At 48.1% G+C, this 16,409-nt stretch overlaps 1 protein-coding gene and 1 non-coding gene across 2 annotated transcripts in view; both read right to left on the bottom strand.

The window, feature by feature from the left end:
* Nucleotides 1-321: 321 nt before the first annotated feature.
* EDC3 (enhancer of mRNA decapping 3) overlaps nt 322-16,409 on the bottom strand; it is a 39,413-nt gene continuing 23,325 nt past the window's right edge. Inside the window, exons 5-7 of the mRNA XM_006208744.4 lie at nt 9,174-9,327; nt 5,299-5,516; nt 322-2,738 (exon numbers count right to left, since the gene is read on the bottom strand). Coding sequence (XP_006208806.1) covers nt 2,404-2,738; nt 5,299-5,516; nt 9,174-9,327 — 707 coding nt within the window. The 3' untranslated portion in view covers nt 322-2,403. The remainder of the gene's footprint in view (nt 2,739-5,298; nt 5,517-9,173; nt 9,328-16,409) is intronic.
* On the bottom strand, nt 4,572-4,643 carry TRNAA-GGC (transfer RNA alanine (anticodon GGC)). The gene has a single exon. It is a non-coding gene; the product is annotated as a tRNA-Ala (tRNA).

Below are 16,409 nucleotides of genomic sequence, written 5' to 3'. Positions count from 1 at the left end.
TCGGGTGTCCCACGAGGCGGCAGGTCTGAGTAGCCCTAAAAGGCACCCAGGCCCTGCCCCGCCCCTTCCCCCTCTGCTGCCCCCTGCACCTCTCAGCCCCAAGGAATCTAAGGGGAATGGCCTGCTGCAGTTAGCCAGGCAGCACTTGCTATCTTTCCGGCCTTGTCACTCGCTGGGACTGGTTGCTGTTGGGCTGTACGTGCCCAATAGCTCTAGTTTACTGGAGGCTGTCGAGCGTGAGAGAATCAAGGCAGGCTCCTAGGGCTGGCGAGGCAGCACCTCTCCTCGGCCTACACAGCAATTTACCACAGAGCACAGGACTCCGTCATTCAGCTTTATTTTAGTGCTGGTTTTTGGTTCCCCAAGAGCTGCATGAGTGATAGTCTTGGCCACCTAACTGGGGCCCCTTGGGGATTGGGCACTGTGGGCAGGACGCCTCTAGGGGGAGCTGAAGATAGAGGAATCATGCTTATCTTTACTACCACTGGGGAAGGCCCAGGCTGAGGGCAGGAAGAGGCTCCAGTGCCACCTGGGAAGAGGGAGAGGCTTGGGCATCAACTCCCAGTGGCCCCTCAACAAGGCCGTTACCTCCAGGGCCACTGTGACTTACTGGAGCGGGCAGTCTTCTACATCATTTTTCACTGTACCCAATCAGGGGGCCTAACGGCATCAACAGGCAGCCAGAACCTGTTTAAATGGTTGCTTACCAGAATGTCTGTAATCCAGCACTGCTCCTCAGATTACGGCCCTGCCTCTAAAGAGAGGGCCCCATTTTTGGAGCTTCTTGGCCCTGAGAATGAGCAGAGGCTCAGGAAGGATACACAGCGCAGGATTCACAGTTGCTGGCCTTCTTCCACTGCTGGAAACAATTTTACATTTGAAGGAAGGAGGATGGGAGGAAGAGAGGGACCAGCCCTCTCTGCCCTGCCTCATCTGTTCCTGGCTATGCTCCTGTAAGAAAAGTGGTAAGTAGCCTGAAACCCATGTTATCAGGGCCTACCCTGTGTCCGTGATTCTTGGCAAGCCCTTCCATTCACCCCCTTAACAGACTGAGCACAGAGCAGAAGGAAGCCTAGCGCCCTGAAAAAGGCTTTAAAGCACAAGCCTTTTGTAAGGGCCCCTCCCAGGAACTCTAGGGCACGGCTACCAGCCTCCCGGGCCCAGGCCTGCAAGCGTTCTGGGGCTCTGCCTTAGGATCCGAGCAGCAGTGTTCCTAAGGCTGAGCCCCACCAGCTAGCTTATCCAGAACTGGCCTCATTTTGGCAACCTTGAGACAGGGTGCTGGCCCCGAGCCTACTTATCTAGAGAGGACAATCATAAAGGGTTCAAGGCCCAGGTACTGTGAAAGCCAGGGTGGAGCCCTACTCTGGGATCACAGCTGCAGAGGACCATTTCAGGGGAAGGGCAGAAGAAAATGCGGCTATGTGTGTGTAGGCAAGGAGGTGAGGGGGAGTGTTGGCCTAGGACAGAAGCACCAGGGAGCCTCTTCTGGCTCAGCACCAGGCTCCCCCAGGGGCCTCCCCAGTACTGAACAATAAGCCTGCACCCTGAGGGGTCTGGCCCGACTAGGCAAAGGCTCAGCCCCCAGCTAGAGAGTATGGGGTTGGGGGGCACTGCTGGCAAGGTGGGCACTGTGGTTCTGCCGTAACATAACCTTACACTACCTGTGCTGAAGACAACAAAAAAAACACAAAAAATCCCAATATAGTAAAACCATTCTGATGCCACCCCCTTCCCTGCCTCTCAGAGCAATGGAGTGGAAAGGAGGAAGGACTCTTGGAAAAAAAATAAAAAACCCAGCATAAAACCTGGATCAGCTCGGGACAAAGGGTCAAAAGCCCCCAAATGATCTTGTGGTGGGGCTCAGGGAAGGCCTCAAAGCCCTCACATTGAATGGAGAGCGCAAGTCTGCCCTCTAGTGGACAACACGGCGCAGCCAGTTCTACATGATCAGAGGAAGGGCTGCCTGGCTGCGGGGAAGCAGGGGAAGCAAAGCCACAAGCTCTGGAACAGAGCGAGCACAGGCCTCCAAACAGGACTGCCCCACCCCTTGAGGTGCTCGCCCAGGCCCAGCGGCCGTAAACCTGAAACACAGTCAGAGCTGCCTAAGTCTGTAAACAAAGCCCCACCTGGCCACACAGGGGGCAGGGTGTAGAGATGCCTGGAGCCACGGTGCACACTCAGCCTGCCACCCGCCCTGCACACCCAGTGGGAAAGCCTTCCCTGGCTAAGGGCAGGTGACAGGTCAGTTTTAAATATGATCTGTTCTCTCATAGAACAAACAAACCCAAAAGAAAAAATTTTAACAAGGTCCATGAAGCTTCAAATCCTTAAGGCGTTCGTTGTCAAGTTCAGTGTAAGGAGCAGCAGGGGACTGCAGGGTCCAGCCTGCCCAGAGCCCCTCTAGGCAGAGTGCAGTGGGATGACAAACTTGCACCCAAAGGGTGAGTGGTAGTTGATGCCCACCTCCTGGAATACCTGCTGAGGAATGCCGATGTCGCACAAGTAGACACGGCCCGCGTGCTCCCCCAGAGGCAGAGGCAGGCCCAGAGCCAGTGACCACTTGGCATCGATGCCCTGTTCTACTTCATGCACAGGAGGGTCTATGCTGAGTACTGGTGCCCGGTTCTGGTTGGCCCATGCCACAGCTGCCTTGTACCAGGGCTGATCTCGCAGGAAGGCGTTCTCAGGGCAATCCAGGCAGTTGATCACCAGGTCCACGGGGCTAGTGGGCAGATCTGCAGGTGGAAAGAGTGTCATCTGAAAACCCCTATAAAGTAGAGAGCAGCCCAGGCTGGGACTAGAATCTCGGTGGCTCCAAGTACATCTTGTTCAGACACCACTCCAGTGCCCCTCCAGAGGGCAGCCTTCTCAAAGCGGGGCTGGGACTCAGGCCTGGGAATTTCTAAGGCCTGGCTGAGCTGAGTTCCAAGACCAAGGGCGTGTCAGCTCAATGGACCACTGTCTTCATGGAGCTCCTAGGCTCCAAGCACTATCCTGCTGGGTGTGCAGAGTTTCTTGGGACATTCAAGGCCATTGACTCGGCTGCACATCTGACTAACTCCCTGGTAAATTATGAGCTTTGGGAAGGTGGGCTCTATTGCCAAGTAAGCCCTCACGGGGAGGCTGTGCCCAGGACCCAGGAGAAATGGGCTGATGCCATTTGCTGATGGGCAAGAGCATGCTCACTCACTCTACCCCAGGCTGGCCTTGTTGGCCCCTTTCACTATCTCACGGAAATGGGTCCTTCTTCAGACAAACCTTAAGAATGGGGAAGGAACTGACTACTTCTCCCAGGTCTTTATAAAGGCTTCTCTGCTCTAACCAGGCCTCTGAGACAGTATAAGAACAGACATCTCAAAAAGTATGTATGTCTTGACCAGCCTGAGAAGTTAAACTCAGAACAGCAGAAATCAGACCAAACTCAAGAGTAGTATCCTCAGACCTGCCTCCTGGAGCAGTTGGGATGGGAAGGCTTTTGGGCAGCCAGACGAAGAACTGCCTGGAAAAGGGCATCATGTTTTACATCTCAAGAGAGGGAGCCCACATACCAGAACCCCTTCCCAGGTACCAGTCTAAAGTAACACTATTTCTCAATTAGAGACTCATGGTTTCCTTACTCAGAAGGGGCCCCTATGGGCAGGAGGGTGGTGTCCCTGTGGGCCCTGAGGATCTCAAGAGTGGGAGTGGCATCTTATCTTCTGCATGCCCACAGGAGTCTGCAGGTAGGAGACTGAGGTTCTGGCCCAGGTCTGGCCCCAATTTGCCATGTGATCCCTGGCAAGGCCCTTTCTTTGGGCCATATTGGCTCTCTCCACTTGTAACTCCACTGTTCTCACTTAATCCCACTCTAATCAAACTCTGCCCCACCACTCCACTTGAAACTGTCAGGATCATGAGGGGCTTCCACACTGCTAAATCCACTAGTCAAGTCTCAGTCTGCATTTGAACTTAACCTAGAATGGCTTGCTGATACAGCTGATCACACCTTCCTCTCTTTACTTGCCTTTCAGGTACCAGACCCTGGTTTTTCTTCTCTTTCACTGACCACTCTTTCCCTGTCTCCTTAGCTGGTCTCTCAAGTTCCTGACTTCTGTACTAAGAACTCAGTCTAACAACATCTCTATCTACTCCCTCTTCCTAGGAGGTAACTTGTCCAGGCTCATTATGGTTTTAAATACCACCCACATACTTGTAACTCCAGACTGGATCTCTTCACTTAACTCCAGATTCATCTATATCAACATTTCCACCTGTATATCCAACAGGCATCTCTAAGCTTCTGTTCTTTTCCCCAAAACCTCCCCCACAACTCTTCCCACCTCAGTGATGATACCGTCCTTCATCCTTCCAGTTACTCAGGCCAAACACCTTGGAGTTATTCTTAATCATCCTCTTTCTCTCATCCTCTACAGCCAATCTGTAGACTCTTATCTTCAAAACTGATTCAGAGACTAATCACCTTTTACCACTTCTACCATTACCATGCCATCGTAGCCACCATTTCTCTCCAATTTATCACGACAGCCTCTTTGGTTGGGGGAGGGGTATTGGTTATTTATTTATTTAAATGAAGGTACTGGGGACTGAACCCAGGGCCTCATGCATGCCAAGCACGCACTCTACCACTGAGCTATACCCTCCCCCACAGTAGCCTCTTAATACCTCTCCTTAGTAAACCTACAGTCTACTCTCAAACCAGACTCATAATGATCATTTGGAAGCTGAGTGGGACTGTACCTTTCTTGTACTTATTCCTCCAGTGACTCTCCACCTCACCCAGAGTAAAAGGTCAAACCTTTACTGTGATCCACAGGCCCCTTAAGACCAGACCCTGCAACGTCTAAGTCTGCTACGCCTGCCCACCCCCCAGCATTCTCTGTCTCCCTTCCCTGCTCGTCTCCGTAACACGTGCTACTATCTGACCTGCCAGAAATGTTATTACTGACATGCTGTTTGTCCTAACCAGAATGTTCAGTTCCACAGAAGCATGGATTTAAAAAAACCCAAAAAACTATCTCCATATCACCAGTGTCAGGAACAGTGCCTATTATGTAAATATCTGTGAAATGAACAAACGGGCCCCCAGCTCTCCAACTGAGTAGCAGGAGAGGAGGATTGTGAAGGGACAGGGAGTAGGCGAGTTGATTTCGTTATACACTAAACTCCTCACAAGCAAAGCACTCTTTACACTCATGGTGCTTTTCCACCCATCACCACTGGGCGGCACCGACAGACCACGAAACCACCAAGGAGGGAGGAGGCCTCAGCCCTGCCCTGCACAAGCAAAGTGCTCACCTTTGAGGCTAGACACTTGTTGCCCTTGGGTCTTGCTGAAGAGAGAGAGCTCGTTGGTGATGGATTCCAGCATCTTCACAAAGTTGGGCAGGAAGAGGATGACCTGGACATCATGGTTGGCTAGGTGCCTTCCACAGCTGATACCCTGAGCCCCCTTCACATGGGGTCCACAGAGCAGGGCCACTGTAGGCCTCTGGTGAACATTTTTGGGATTCAACCTGGAACAGAAGGTAAAGAAGCATTATCAGACGCAGGCTTGCCAAAACCCCTGAGCCATTACCAGACAAGTGCCTCTTGGCACCTGTTGCCCTCAGAGTTCTTGATGGTGCCAGGTTCCAGAGGGGGACAAAATCCACTGCAGGCCAGGTCTACAGGTGGCATTCCCATTGCTCCACACCCTAGTGTCACTTCATCTGCTGGATCCTTTCACTAAGTAGTTCGCCCAGATCTTGTTCCACATAACACTGTTGCCAGAACATTGCTTTCTGACCAAGAACACTTAACTGTTCTCACTGTGAGACCTATTAGGGCCAAACTCTACTTATCAAAGAGGCTTTTCCACCTTGGCAGCCTTCTCTGCTCTTCTTCCTCACATGCCTACTCCACTGGAGCAAGACCAGTCTCATCATTCTCTCCTGCACTTGTAAGGTTCTTTCTTGCTTCTGCTCAAGCGATTTCCCCTGCCCAGAGAGCCTTTCACTTGTGAAGCTCTGACCTACCTTTTCTTTGAGATTCAGCTCCAGGCTCACCTCTTCTAGGATTACTCTGGCTCAACTTCTAAGCTTACAGCAAGTACCAAAAGAGGACAGTTCTAAATCATTCTCCATCAGCTTCCAGTCCAAGTTCTCTTTACTGAGCTGCCAGTAAGCTAATAAGGACAATGTTGCAGATACTAACAGTACCTATTTCACAAGATGCTGGGTGGATTAACGGATGTGAAGGACCTAGAACAGGAACTGACACACAGGAAGAGTACTCAGCCGACGCTGGCATTATCACAGTGCTGCTCACAGAGGATGCAGCAGGCCAGGGCTTCCCGGCCTCCTAGGCTGGTAGCTGCCATGGACACCCACTTCTTGACGAAGGCACTTCCAGCTTCTTCCCAAAGCTGAGACCCCTCTGGCCTCAGAGAAGGCACAAGTAATAAGCAAGTTCGGAAAAATTGCCCTAGAACTGTGCCCAGTTCACAGGCAGCGCAGCCTGCCCCCCAGGGCAGGAAGAGATAGGGAGATGAACAGCAAAAAAGAAGCTTAGGTCCCTGCTTAAAGGTGGAGGAGTGACAGTCACTTACTAGTTTCCCAAGGGAGGAAGATGACAGGTGCTGTCAAGCCAGAGAGGAAACCCCCACCCTCCAAATAAATTTAGGGGAATTTGGTAAGTACTCTACATATAAATAAACCAAGCCATTCATTTCCCCCACCATATTTGCATCTTAAGGAAACATGATGAGTACTTTTCCATTCACACAGATACTGCAGAGCTCTGGCACTGACTCACACGTGTCTGTTCCCTAAACGGACTCTTCCTCTCACAGGGTCATCCCCCAACAGACGACTCAGAGCAGACCCCAGAACCCACATACCCAACAGCAGGGTTAGAGCACAGGCCCTGGAAGCACACCTGTCTGGACTGGAGCCCCGGCCGCACCAGGTACCAGCAGTGTCGCAGGGGCAACTCTTTCCATTCTCTGAGCCTTAGCTTGTTCATCTTAAAACCGGGGTTACAATTTACCTTCGAGGTGAAGCTCTGAGGATCAAATTACATGCTGTTGCGAAAGCACAGTAAAAAAATGCACGGCACCTGATGTACATGAACCGACCACTATGGAATCTTTCTCAAAGGAAAACCAGCAGCTGCTGCGGAGGGCAGCACAGGGCCCTTCTGAGAGGTCAGACTGAGAGAATAGCAGGGCACAAGGACACCCAAGAAGCTGACTTGAGAGGAATGTGACTTGGTGAGGACATTCAGATCCTGCTCCAAAACTGTTTTGGGGAAGCCAATCAATGGTCTCAAATACTCCCAGGAAGAGCTTATTCCAAGAGCTGCCCCAGTGGCTGCTCTGGGAGGAGGTACAGCAGTCACCAGACCCCAGGGCCAGATCCTCCTTCAGAGGGAAGCTGACACTACTGTCTCCTCTGAGGTCTCCACTGGCTCTTTCCTCACACAGGAGAGGCCAGGGATCCAGCAGGGTTGGGAAGCAAGGGACAAGGAGGGATGAACACAACTCTATAGAGCGAGGGGAGCGGAGAAGCAAAGAGGGGAAACCTCACAGCCAGCTTGGGAACCTTCAGACGCCACTCACCTACTGGTAGCCGACGTCCTCCTGTCACCTCTGATTCTGCTTGACCTCTCAGCACCCCCACTGCTGACCACCCCTTTACTTCTCAAACACCATTTCTTTGTTTCTTAAACACTACCATCCTGGTTCTCTTACCTCTCTGGCTTTAAAGTTTCTTAGCCATTTTGGAAAGCTCCTCATCTCTTCACTATGCTTTAATGCTGATGCCCCCCGAATTCGACTCTAGGCCCTTCCCTCCCCTTGCATCCTCTCCCTGGGGAAGCGCATCTGTCCTTACACCACACGAGCCGATGACGTCCAGATCTCCATCTTCTGCTCCAATCTTTTTCCAGACGTCAGATCCAGATTGCTAATGGTCTATCTGAGTATCTCACTGGCCTCCTAAACTCAACATATCCAAAACAAAATCCATCATCTCCCTTGGATGTGCTCTTCTTCCCACAGTCCTTATCACAGTGAATGCCATCACCATCCAACCAGGGGTGTCCATGCTAGAAAGCTTTCAGTCCAGTGATCGCCGACACTCCACCTTCTATCACCTCCCATATCCATTCAATTATCCTGCCCAGTTGATTTTACTTTTTTTAAAATCCCCCATCCATCCACTGCTCTGAGCCCTACTTCCCAGCTGGGGGCCACCATCATCTGGCTGCTGGCTCAGTTTTCTGTTACAGTTTTCTAATTGGTCTCACAACTTCCAGTCTTGCCTCCATTCAACCTACTCAGCCAAAGTCATCTTTTTAGACACAAGACTAACCATGTTACAGCTCTTCTGAAATGCCTTCTGTGGCTCCCTATCACTCAGCTGTACCAAAGCCCTACTTTCTAGCCACACAAAATGACTTACAGATCCCCACCACTTCCACCGGCTCTCAGTTCTCTCTGCCCTTGGCACATGCTGCTCCCTAGACCTAGACTACTCTTCCCCATTGCTGCCTGCCCCTGGGTCTCCCCCTTGCTCTGTGTGACTCAGCTCGGATGCCCCTGCTTAGGAAGGTGATTGGCTTCTGCAGCCTGGAGTAGAAATGTGGTTTCTGTTTCCTTTACCACAGCACTGCACTTTCTGGAGACCTCACGAGGCTACTGGAGGGCAGGAGCAGCATTTTACTATTGTTTATATCCCTAGCCCTAGCATAAGGCCTGGCACGTGGTATCAATAAATGTCCACAAAAAAATTAAGCACTGCTCCTGGTACATCAGTCCAAGGGGCAAGTGGAAAGGTACCAAAGTCCAGCTCTCGCACCCAGTTGTCAGGGTAGTCCTAGAAGTTCTCAGGTACGGGACTCAGGACTGATCTTTATCTCAGCCCCTTTGAGTGAATGATGAGTTCCAAAGGCTGGGTCTCCAGAGATTCTTAGAAGGCAGGCCTCTAGTAGTCAGCAGGAGTCTCAGAGCCAGCTGTTACCAGAAAGGAGAGGTCAAAGGGTGCTTTGCTGAGAATGAGGACTTCCAGGAGATGGGTGAGAGGGGCAAACAAAAACCTTGTAGCATTCAGGAAAGTGACTCCATAGAGATACTCACATCAGAGGAGCAGCATCACTCCACACTCAGCCCCCATCAATCAGGAGGCATTTACCTGTTGGGTCCTCCAAGCAGGGTCAGAGCCATCTGACTGGCACACACGCCTGTCATCTCCAGCCTCCGCTCCAGGGTCAAGCCATGCTTCTCAGCCACAGACAACAGCTTTTTATGCAGCTCATAGGAAACACTTGGGACAACCAGGCCAGAGTCTGCAGTTCAGAAGGTGAGGAGAAAGGGATAGGGATTAAAGTGATTACAGGAAACCCGGTCCACAAGTGGGTGTACTTGATCTGTGAAAGCCAAGACTTTAAGGCTGATCCTCCCCAACCCACCCACCTAACCTAGGACCGAGGCATGCTCTGCAGCTCTCCAGAGCTCAGGCAGTGGATAGGGAACTGGGTAACAACTTGTTCAGGTTCCCACAGAGCAGGGGTGAACTTAAGCTCTCTTAGAAGTTTTAGCTTTACACCATGGAGGCCAAACCCACCAAGATGCATTCAGTACTACCAAGAAAAGGCTGCAATCTACCAACCACACTAGGGTAAAACATGCTTTTCTCAGAGAAGGGGAAATGCCATCCCTGACAGTGGGGTTTTCCTCATAAGCAGACCCCTTATTCTTCCCTCAAAATAGAACAGATGCCGGCCGACCCTCCTGAGCCGCTGGTCCCTGCTGCTCAACTTCAAGGCAGAATGACTTGTTCACCCCATCTGCTTCCCACATCTTCTTCCTCCCACTCTTCTCTACCAGGCCCCTCCTTTTGGCTGAAGAAGTTCAACTAGCAACTTGTCTTCTCAAATAATTTGTCATTTTCTCCCCATTTGGTGTTAATGTAACCCAATACTCATACCACAGGGAAAGAGTACGTGGAACCTAACCTATGGCTTTCTTTAAGCTACTCAGAAGAATTTTGAACATTTTGTTCACCACAAATAAAGAGAGCTCTATAAAGGTTAGGGAGACTCATAGTCATCAAAAGTACACCATGGGAAGTACTTGGTTTTACAAGGCCAAAGTCTGCAGCAGCTGGTACACTAGAAGGAGAATATAATATTATATGCATCAGTACCAAGGGGCCATTTCAGGGCCCAGGATACCAGGACACGAAAGAAACAGCAAAGTCAAAACCTATGGTCTGTAATGGGCAGCTTTTGCCTTGACAACCACAGCCATCTTACAAATGCTAAAGCCACTGCGCTGGCTCCAAAAGAGCAAGCTCTTTGCCAAAGAGCCCCATTTGGCCTCACTGGCTGACCAAGAAATAGAGATTCCAATCAGCAAGTCACTGCGGAACTGCATGTAACTAGTTTTGGCTGGCTGGATCACAGGCCTTTTCAGATCCTGTATCTCAGCTACAGTGGACTGTAAACTCCTCAAAGTAGGGAAATAAGCCTTTTACTTCCTCAGCCCCCACCTAAGCTATATTGTCTCAGCTACATTTATTTATCAACAGAGGCAAGTTCTCATCAGGTACTCAAATACATAAATGACACAAACCTAGTGTGCTGTTTCTGGTGAGGCCTGACTCTAAGGCAGAGGTTTTCAGAAAGTTCATCATCCCATTGGTTCCAGAGCCCTGTGAAGAAAAACTTCTCTTCCTCACTATTTCAGGAGAAATTTCCTGAGGTTCTATCAGGTGTCTAGTCCTGCTTACATGGATTCTTAAAACCAACCACACAGAATTAGGCTGTGGTTGTACATTTTAACAGGAATCCAAGCAAAAAGATGGAACAACCAAGTACCCAGGAGGTCTGTAGCCTATCAAGGGAAGGCAAATAATAACTTAATGTACCAATGGAATAAAATAAAAACCATCTACATGTCAAAATGAACACTATCCTGCTGGTTAATGAAGCCCCTCCACCTGTCTGAGTCCCACTCCCGCCTAGGGCAGAGCCAACAAAAAGGGCCACCAGAGCTTGCTTGTCTCTCCTCTCACTCTGAAACGTCAACGTCCCAGGTGCCGATGCCGGAGGCTATAGCCTGACCTTGCATTTTTTATGATCTGCTCCAGACATGCACATAATATCAGAACTAATTAGGAACCACTGATAGCAGTGTGAAAAGGCTGAATGAATTCTCAGGAATCCTAAGCCACCAACAACACTAAACCTGTCAGACAAGTCACGCACCTGCTTGCTTCAAAAACCCTCTTTGCCTGCAGAGTCACGCGAGGGAGAGCTGCCCCTCAAGCCTGTGCATTTCTTCACCTATTTATTCCCTTTCTGCTGAATCTGAAACAGGTCAGGGCAGTGGTTCTTGGGCCTGCCACCCCACAAATCAAACTTTCTTTCCATGCCTACGTCCTGTACTGTGTGCACAGGCACCCCTTCTGTTTCTGAGGGCTCTCCAGGGGCAGGCCGAGCATTTTCTGCTGCCTTTCTCTTCACAGTCTCCAGGAGTACAAACTCACGGTACAGGCAGAGGAGAGCTTACTCTGTCCTGGCTGGCTGGCTGGTGCAGCTGGAAATTATGTGTTTATTACATCTCCCTGACTTGTGTTGGTGGGAAAGGGCCCTGCAGATGAACTGGCACGTTCTGCAGCCCAGGGAAAGACAGGGCCAGGAATTCCTCCTACTCAGTCTGCAGTTGCAGGGTCTAGGACTCTACTGCACTGCTTCTCTAAAAGGAACATGCAAGCACCACAAAATGTTGCTTTTCAACATTTACACACAAAGTCCAACCAGTCAGACAGGCTTATCAGAAACAGGCAGAGGGAATAAAATAAACTTCAAAGGAAGAGAAACAAGAACATAGCGTGTAAATTGCAAACAATAATATCGCCAAATCCTGAACACGGGCCAAGCCTAATTATGTCTGGGTTGGAAAGTGGATCTTTATTGTTTGGAAACCAAGGCAGTAAAATCAGTTGGTAGGGCTTCTCTTAATATTAATATGTATTTTACAGCTGTCAGTGAAACAAGAGAGAGAGAATCACAGCCAGTTTGTGACTAGAAGAGCACCTCCTGGGATCTGACTAACCTTAGGGCATCACGGAAAACAGCTTAAGCACACCCAATACAGGCCAGGAGAGAAGGCGCCTCCTCCCCACACAACTCAATCGACAGCCTGAGGCCAAGGCCATGGTCCCTCGCAGCTCAGACAGCACACATGCAGCTGCAGCCTGCCCCTTCTTCATGTCTGTGTCAGTTTCTCACTGTTTGCTCCCGTACGTACCATCTCGGGCCTTTCTCTCCTTTATGGACTCACACGCATGCTCTCACACCCTCCATCCCACCTGCCCACCCGCAGACACCCGCCAGCACCACACCCCAGCCTGCTCCAGCAGCACACATACATCCCTCCCTGTCCCTCAAACTCCCCAGCAGTTCTGCTGTGCAATGAGGCTCCCACAACAGTGTCATCTCCAACCTAAACTCCGCCCTCATACTGACATGGCCTTTCAGTTGGAAAGACTGCACATGTCCCGTGTCTTATCAGTGAGGATCACAGCTCATTAACAGGCGTGGAGATTTCTTCAGAACTATGAGCTCTGGTTCCGTTCTGTGGTGTCGCACAGCTGGGTGGCAGTATCACTCCACTTCTTTTCTGGACTATAAAACCACTGGTAAGTTCATACCCTTGGTCTCCATAACCTTGTATTAAAGCTACCACAAAACACAATCAAGTCTATCTTTGAAAGAAGAAAGTGTTACAAGAAGCCTAAATACTCCTAACACTTTTTTTTTAATTAATAAAAGATTGGAGGGGGATTAGATTTATTTATTTATTTTCAGAGGAGGTACTGGGGATTGAACCAGGACCTCATGCATGCCAAGCATGAGCTCTACCACTTGAGCTATATCCTCCCTGCTCCTAATACTCTTTATTAAGGGCCACAAGGGCTCCCATGATCTGGCCCCTGTATACATCACCCCATTTACCCTGGACCTCAACCCACAACATGCTCCAGGCATCTTGGCTGCCTTCTGGTTCCTAAGTACTCCAGGCTCCGTCCGGCCCCAGGAAGCACACCTCTCACAGGCTTTCCCTCTTCTGGCACTCTCTTCTCTCTTCCCATGCTCCCCACACCACACACGGCTGGTTCCTCATTCTTCAGGTCTCAGTTTAAATATCTGTCTCAGCATGCTGCTTGCTTCCCTCATTGTACTTAATACAATTTATAAATAACTCCTTTTGTTTTTTGGACTATCAACTTCCGTAGACTGCAAGCTCCATGAGGGCAGTAACAGTGTCTATCTTGTTCACTGCTGTACCCTCTTCTCCACTGCGCCTTCAGTGCTGGAACACTGCCTGGTGGTGGGGCTACATAAACATATGTTGAATTAGTGACTGAGCAGGAAGGAAACCTGTGTATAACAGCCTCAGGGCACTTCACTCTGCAGCTTTGCAAGAGCCCAGCTATAACCAAAGGTAAGTGTGGATAAGCTGTTTCTGACTTTCTCCACTTCTTCCTTGTCCCGTTAACAACTAGACCACCCTCCTATCTACACTGGACCTCATACCTTCAGGTTAAAACTCTATGAGAACAAGCTTTGGACTCCAGAGGTAAAGGGCTTTCTGACAAGATTATTCATTAATTACAAAGGGGAAAAGTATCTTTACAAAGAAAAACAGTCTGGTGGACAACTTATCAACACCTTGTCACCTTATCAAGCGATCAAATAAGCCTCAGTAACGGGACAAACTGACATTGTGTACGCTATGATGTGATGCCTTGAGAGAGACAAAAATGTTTAACGTGAATCATATCAAAAGGAAGCAATCAGTAAATCAAAACTAAGGGGTATTCTGCAAATCAACTGGCCTAGACACTTGAATGTCAATACCGCAGAAGGCAACAAAAGTTGTGGGAACTGTCCTGAAAGAAAGAAATTAAAGAAACATGACAGCTAAATGTAACATGCAATGGCTGATTAAAAACATAGCTATACACTGTTTACAACAGCCAAAACTTGGAAGCAACCTAAATGTCCATCAACAAATGAATGGATAAAGAAGTAACACACACACACACACACACACAGGAATATTACTCAGCCATAAAAATGAAACATTGCCATCTGCAGCAACACAGGTGGACCTAGAGATTATCATATTAAGTAACTCAGAGAAAGACAAATATGTAATATCACTTATATGTGGAATTTTTAAAAAATGATACAAATGAACTCATTTACAAAACAGAAACAGACTCAAAGACATAGAAAACAAATTAACGGTTACCAAAGGGGAAGAGGGGGCGGATAAATTAGGAGTTTAGAATTAACAGATACACACTACTATACATAAAATAGATAAACAACAAGGACCTACTATATAGCACAGGGATCTACATTCAGTATCTTGTAATAACATATAATGGAAAAGAATCTGAAAAAGCATATGTATACATATATATACATGTATATATAACTGAATCACTTCACTGTACACTTGAAACTAACACAATATTGTAAATCAACTATACTTCAACAACAACAAAATACAGCTATAAACGACATGATTGGGACAATTGGAAACTTTTGCATATGGACTGTATATTAGGTAATACCCTTGTATTAATTTTAAATTTCCTGAGAGCAATCCTGTTTTGTGGTTGTATCGAGCAGCATCCTACTAAATACGTATGGAAATATTTAGGGGTGAAATCAATGAATGTAAGTAAATGTCAAATTTTTCAGGTGTGTGTGTATACATATTTATATAAAGTAAATGTGGCAGAATGTTAACTGGTGAATCTAAATGAAGGGTGTATGGTTGTTTATTATACTATTCTAGCAACTTATCTGAAAGTTTGAAATTTTTTCAATACAAAAAGTTGGGGAGGAAAAAAAGAGTTAAATGTCTCCAAATATAATAAAAAATGTTTGCAGAGTAATAATACATTAAGCCAGTGGTGGGGTGGGGAGTGGCAGGAAATAGAATAAATAAAGAGAATATGAAAACAAACCCTGTTCACAGTCTTACAACCTAGCTAGAAACAAAAAATATATATATGTGCACATATCAGAGAATACAAAACTAACTGTTATCCTGAGCAGAAGTACAAAGTATGAATTTCAAACCAGGAGCTGCAGGTAGTGTCAAATGCTCAAACTGAACTATGCCTTGAAAGACAGGCAGGACTACAGTCACAAGAATAGAAGAGACAGTGCACTCCAGGGTGGGGAGGAGCCATGAACAAAGTTCCAGAGGCTGGAATGAGTGTGACATGACCAGATGAAAACTTCCCCGCCTGAGCCCAGAGGCTGATGCGAAAGCTAGTTTAGAGTAGTGGGCAGGACCAGACTTCAGAAGGCACTGAAAGCCAAATTGCTTTATTCAGGATGAAGCTGACAGGGATAGAAAATGAGGGCAGAAAAGCCACGTAGAACTGATTTCCAGGGACAAAGGGAACCTGTGGAGGAGCACAAAAAACTAAAAGGATATGACAATTTCAAGAGCGACACTGAAGAAAGAAGAGGATATGGAACCAGAATGAATACTGAGGATAAAGGAAAACTCTTTGTCAGGACTGCTGCAGAAGGAAATACTATGTCTGTTATTAAACTAGAAAAATTCTTGTGGTCATGAATTTTTTTTTAAGTCCAGTTGATTTACAATGTTGTCAGTTTCAGGTATACAGCAAAGTCAAAGTTACACACACATATATACATTCTTTTTCAGATTCTTTTCCATTATAGGTTATTATAAGACACTGAATATAGTTCCCTGTGCTATACACAGTAGGTCCTTGTTGATTTAGTCATGAATTTTTATGAGAAGGAAGAGGCAAAGACAGCCACGAAGTTTCATGCTGTACACTTAAAGAATGGTGAATGCACCAAAAGAAACAGGAATGTTAAAGGCCTCAAGGATATTGGGGTTGTGCTGGTGGTGGTGAATGACTGACTTAGCTCTGACATGCTCAATCTAAGGAGGATGCTGGATACACTGGAATCAAACTCCTTCCTTGCTGTGGCTGGATACCTGCTGCTCTGAAATGGCAAGCGGCACATCAGCAAAGAAGTCACATTCGCAGAGAGCAACTCAGTTTCTAAAATGACCAACTAGCACCTTCATTAAAACTCAGGTGTCAGGCCATGATGTGCTAGGCTCCAGATCCCTGGGCCCTCAGTCTGCATTTAAACTCTTAAAACTCTAGCAACAAGTGGCCATGAGACCTTTTCCAGTAGGAAGACTTTAGGAAGCACTGGGGGAAGAGTCTAAACCAAGACACCTGTTGTAACAGTACTGCTCTGAAACCTCATGAGACTGCCAATGACCACAACTAAGTCCTCCGGGCCAATGACAAGTGTCCACCTGATTATCCAAGCCCAGAAACTCT

The sequence above is a fragment of the Vicugna pacos genome, chromosome 27 (genome assembly GCF_048564905.1).
Source record: "Vicugna pacos chromosome 27, VicPac4, whole genome shotgun sequence".
NCBI lineage: Eukaryota > Metazoa > Chordata > Mammalia > Artiodactyla > Camelidae > Vicugna > Vicugna pacos.
Note: the sequence above shows the minus strand (reverse complement) of the source record. Positions and strands in the feature narration are given on the sequence as shown.